The sequence below is a fragment of the Montipora foliosa genome, chromosome 14, assembly GCF_036669935.1.
Source record: "Montipora foliosa isolate CH-2021 chromosome 14, ASM3666993v2, whole genome shotgun sequence".
Taxonomy (NCBI): domain Eukaryota; kingdom Metazoa; phylum Cnidaria; class Anthozoa; order Scleractinia; family Acroporidae; genus Montipora; species Montipora foliosa.
In genome coordinates this window covers 20493998-20498997 of record NC_090882.1, presented here as the reverse complement: position 1 = coordinate 20498997, position 5000 = coordinate 20493998, and the positions used below count along the sequence as shown (strand labels likewise).

Sequence of the window (5000 nt, the reverse complement as noted above, 5' to 3'; positions counted from 1 at the left end):
AATTTGGAATAAATAAGCATTTATTTTGTCCTTGAAAAAATTTAGTCGTGCTTATTTATTCCAAATTGCACTCGAAATCGTGATAACCGATGTTGTATCAATAGAATAAAGATGTTTCATCTTGTGCTGGGCAAAGCTTAAAAAAGCTCTCAAAAGTGATAAAATTTATTTCATCCCAAAGTGTTTTTCGATAGCCCATTTAATTTTAAAGGGGAAGTAAATTAAAAGAATTTTGCACAGATTCAGAGGAAAAATGTTGCGTTGGCGAAAAACGTTGGCAGTAACAAAGATAAATAATTCATATTCACGAGACATTTCGCACCTTGAACCCCCAAAAAATTAAATGAGCTGCCCCCAGCAAGGTTGATAAACATGATTGTATAATTTTAATACACATTCAAATGTTGTAAATTAGACTGTTTTATTTTTCGAGTCACGCACAATGTTATCAAGATTTAAATTCAACTTGGAACAAACATAATTCGACGCCCTAGTAAAGATAACAGCTAATTTTTTCCCAAAACCTCATTTTATAAATGGCTAACTCTATCCAGAACGAAATAGTTTTGAAGCCGATTTAAAACGCACCAATTTCAGTTTTAATGTGTATCCCACAAATGCTTTCCAGACCTGATTAAATGTATTTTACCTTTTCTTTTGATATTTCTTGTTCCGTGAGAGCCATAAATTATATTGGCACGAAACAAATCATGCGCAATTCACTTCATTCCTATCCAAATTTTCCAATAGAAAAATAAAAAACTAATACAGAATTGTTGAATTTAAATATACTATTTACAAAATGACAAGCGGTGAATTTCTTATAGTGGATATGAAAATTGTCACGGTGTAAATTTTATACATCGCATGCCATGAATACGATGCGACGTTGCGTGGATTTTTTCCTGGAAAAATTACAATCCTGTATCGACAGAATGTGCTTCTTCGTCAGAAGATTGTGAACCGTGTTCTCTTACAACAACGACTGGCCATCGCATAACAATGGCTTCCTCGTAGGTCGGTGGTGGAGTTATCGGTCCATCGTTATCCTCAGTCCAAAATCCTGCATTTGCAGACGAATTACTTGTTTCATCGACATTTTCAACAGTTGTTCTAGTAGGTCGTAAAGCAGGACTATTTGTTGATTCTCCCTCTGCAAATGCAGGTCTATGTGGTGCATGATTTTGTCCTAACACAGGCGCTGGAGTTTTTTCCATGTCCTCCGCGGGAATAGACGAAATTACAACTTGAGTCGGTGCTAAACTGTTCTCTGGGCCTTTACAACATAATGACAAGGCAATTAGTAGAATCCCTAAAAGGAATAACACAGTCGCAAAGATTCTCATGTTCCGAACCATTTCCTGGTCGCTAGCGTTGGGCGAACAGTCTTCACAATCTCCGAACAAGATATATGTCAGGCTTGCAAGTATAAAACATCCTCCGATATTCAGAAATCCAAAAACAATGGCTGCAATATGGAGTCCCTTCTTGAACTTCGCAGATCGTAGAGTCTGTAAGAAACCACTTGTCTCCGGCATGATCGAAAAGACATTCAGAGAGAACAGGACTCAACGATCAAGCGGCTTTTTCGCTACCTTTCCTCAACAAGTTTGTGTTGTTCTTTAATTACGTGAGCTTGAGAACGCACGTAGAAATTGACTACCGGAAGTGGATTGATCAAGCCTTTGTTAATTTTCATTGACGTAAAGGCAATAGAGCGTGACCTCACTTAGTGATGATTGTTTCATCTCAAAACCGCATTATTTTTTATTCACTCCTTTAAGAAAGCTATTCCTGTTAATAATTTTAACAATCGCTGCTAGAAACAGATTTTTAACAAAATTAAAAAGAGAAAACTAACGATGGTTGATCGTACCGCGATCCTGTATTTGTGCGAGAAACGTTATGCTACAGCTTAAAAATCAATTCATTGTTGTCGTGCTTCCAGGAAACAATATTTCATTGAAGAACTGTTATGAATCTGTTATTCGGCAAACCTGAAAACTTTTCGCATCCTAAAGGGGAAGCCCTTATTTCCTGGACGGCTCAAATCTTGTCGGTATTTTATTCACGGAAAAATGGATATACAGGGTGACGTACTATGTAATGCCATCTCTTTTTTAACTTTTTTTTTTTTCAAAATCCCTAATGCCTTCATAGAAACTTTTAATACGTCATCTCATAAAAACACTCTTAACCAAGAGTGTTGACTCATTCACTCCTAAAGCTGTCTCCATTGACAAGTAAACTCGTCTGGCATTAGACAGAGAGACAATAAAATCTATAAGTGTCACTGCACTCACTCTCAGGGGAAATGGGATTATTGATATAGGAAAAGGGTGTATTCTATTCCCTGAAGTGGCGAGATCAAAGACCAAAGCACGGCATCGCAAAAGCTATAAAAGGATTGGGAAGATGATATGCTCCTCCCATTTTAGCGCCTTACCGATATCGGTATTTCATTATTTTTACTTTATTGCAGCGCCGCCGAACTTTCTATATGGAGCCGCCAAAAGGGAACAGAAATACGTATTATTACCATTTGGCAACTGATAAATGTTTACTTAACTGTGCCACTTTCTGTAGTGGTTAAGTAATCATAGACAATTGAAACAACATAAATTGGCGTAAGCAAAATGTCTGAAAATGTGTGTTAATGCTGATTTTTCTTGCTGTGGATGATTTTACTAACTTTGCCCTGCGGAGAAAAACAAAAATAGCAAATTCTGAATCGGGAAGTCGATGCCAAGATGCTTTCTTCCGTGACCAACCGAGATCAAAGTTGACTGCCTCCAGGAAATGAACAGAGAACACCATTTCCTTGTTATCTGAAGCTATTTAACTACGGTCTATTGTTGGCTAGTTTCTTTTGTGATTCCTTTGTCTGAATTATCCCTCGGCAAATGCATCGCGGTTTTTGCCCGTTTTGGTCAAAAATCATGTTTTATATTTTACTGATTTTGGTAATCATTGACTAAACTGCAATTCATTTACCTTTCGTATTTGTTAATAGACGAGTTCACGCTCTTGAGTGAATTATGGGTAATCAGGGCAAGATCACGAGAAATTCAAAGGTTTGTAAGGAAGTTCAAAACGATGAAAAGTACCCATGACATGCAATTTTGGGTTTTCATTTTCCAAAACAGAAGATATGCGCTCAAAGGTGCGGCAGAATAAATTTGGAGAGAATGGCTATTGTAGAAATTATTTTATTAAAAGGAGTTTCTGCCATACATTTCCTGTAATTCCTTGCGTAACTGGCACAAAATTACAGAGAATGTATGGAGACAAAAAAAGTAATATTTAGGAATTCCAAAGAACGGATACCAAGTCTAGTTAATCTCAGTTGTGAACATGAACTTATTTGTTTGGTTTATGAAGGCGAAAGTCTATAAAGTAGATTCACGTACAGTATATTTTGCTTTGAATTTCCCGCCATGTTGCCCTGATTACCCATGATGCAATCAAGAGCTTGAACTCGTCTATTTGTCGTAAGACCTTATACAGAATATAAAAACCATCGACTTTGCACTAAAAATAAATAATTACTTACATACTTTATTTCACAAAGTGGACGGTGAAAGATTGAGGCAGCTATAGGCTGATGTGGACCTACCATTCAAGTTATTTACCATAAAAAATAATGAAAATCCAAAGTAAAGTATGCAGAAAACTGTCAATAAATGAACGAATAAATAATAAAACTCATGAAATAGTAAAATTCGTAAAATTCGAAAGTAATTCATCATTCTTTTTCGTTACAATTATTAACATCTTTAGAAGATCATGAATGATTTGTTTGACATTGTCTTCGTTTACTTTACACCTGATTTTAAATTAACTATTCTGTTCATAAAGTTCCGAATAAACTGGGCCCGCTCCGTACCGTCGCTTGCAATCACCTGTCCACACACTTGACAAAAACATGTTCTGCTGGCCAGTCAAAATTCAAAGTTTTGACAATCAAACTTCGAAGGTTACCCGCCCACTTTGAATCGCTTTGGAAATTCCTTCCTAGTTTATTTATTGTAAACGCCATGTCTTGCCAAACGGCAAATAAGTCAGTTACGATCATTTGCGTAACTGGCGCCAAAACGTTCCCAAGTGGGCGAGTAAACGTCAAAACGTTGAATTTTGATTGGCCGGTACGTCACGCGTGTGGACAGGTAGTTGCAAGTGACGGTATCATGAACTGACTCCCTCCGAAATTTATGCGTGGTCGTTCTATAGTCTGCTCGGACTGATGAGCATGCCGGCTCAGGGTTAAAACCCCGCCATCTGAATATGTTTTCTGTGTTCTTGAATGTAATTAACTACGCAACGCGTTTCTAATAGCCATAAGTTGCTTCCTTCAAACACCCACTACCTACAGTTAGCGTAGTCGCAGAGGCGTTGGTAATTAGTTTGTGGCTTCCGTTCTGTTCTAATGCACAAGGTATTCTTAGCAACTGTTGTTAAAATTAAACATTATGCAAACACATTAAATTTCCCCAATAAATTTTGAAATTAAGCGAAGAGACAATCTGTAATGCAGTTGTACCCTCACCAATTGACCGAAGAGATCAATTGATGGGAGATTCGATTTTATTTTTTCTATTTTTCATGTATTTGTTCTCACTTTTTTCTCAGTTTGAGCAAGAAAAGGAAAGCCGAACGTGAACTTGCATTGATTTTCGCATAATCCAGGATTTTGTTAACACTACTTTAACGTCATAAGCGTAGATAGTACTCAATCTTGAAACTCAACTTAAAAGCCATCGTTATAGTGGCCTGTTTCCCTTCCGAAGTTCAGTCCATAGATTGCTTTAAGTATCACAGTAATACGTAGCGAATGATTGCGGTTATTTTATTTAGTGCCTGGTTCAAACACTTTTGGCATAAATTTTATCTAAACTTCAATTATTAATTGCCTTTCGAGACAAGTGACGTCTATGGCAGACCATTTTTCCAAAGCGTACAAACGAGTGTTTGTCTCAGTAACGTCGCCTGGTTGACGAGAG

The 5000-nt window shown here is 37.0% G+C and overlaps 1 protein-coding gene across 1 annotated transcript in view; it reads right to left on the bottom strand.

Moving 5' to 3' along the window:
- Positions 1-1720, bottom strand: part of LOC137984921 (uncharacterized) — a 2792-nt gene extending 1072 nt beyond the window's left edge. Inside the window, exon 1 of the mRNA XM_068832259.1 lies at positions 1-1720. This exon is cut by the window's left edge and continues 1072 nt beyond it. Within this exon, the coding sequence (XP_068688360.1) occupies positions 915-1538 (624 nt within the window). The 5' untranslated portion in view covers positions 1539-1720 and the 3' untranslated portion in view covers positions 1-914.
- Positions 1721-5000: the final 3280 nt, after the last annotated feature.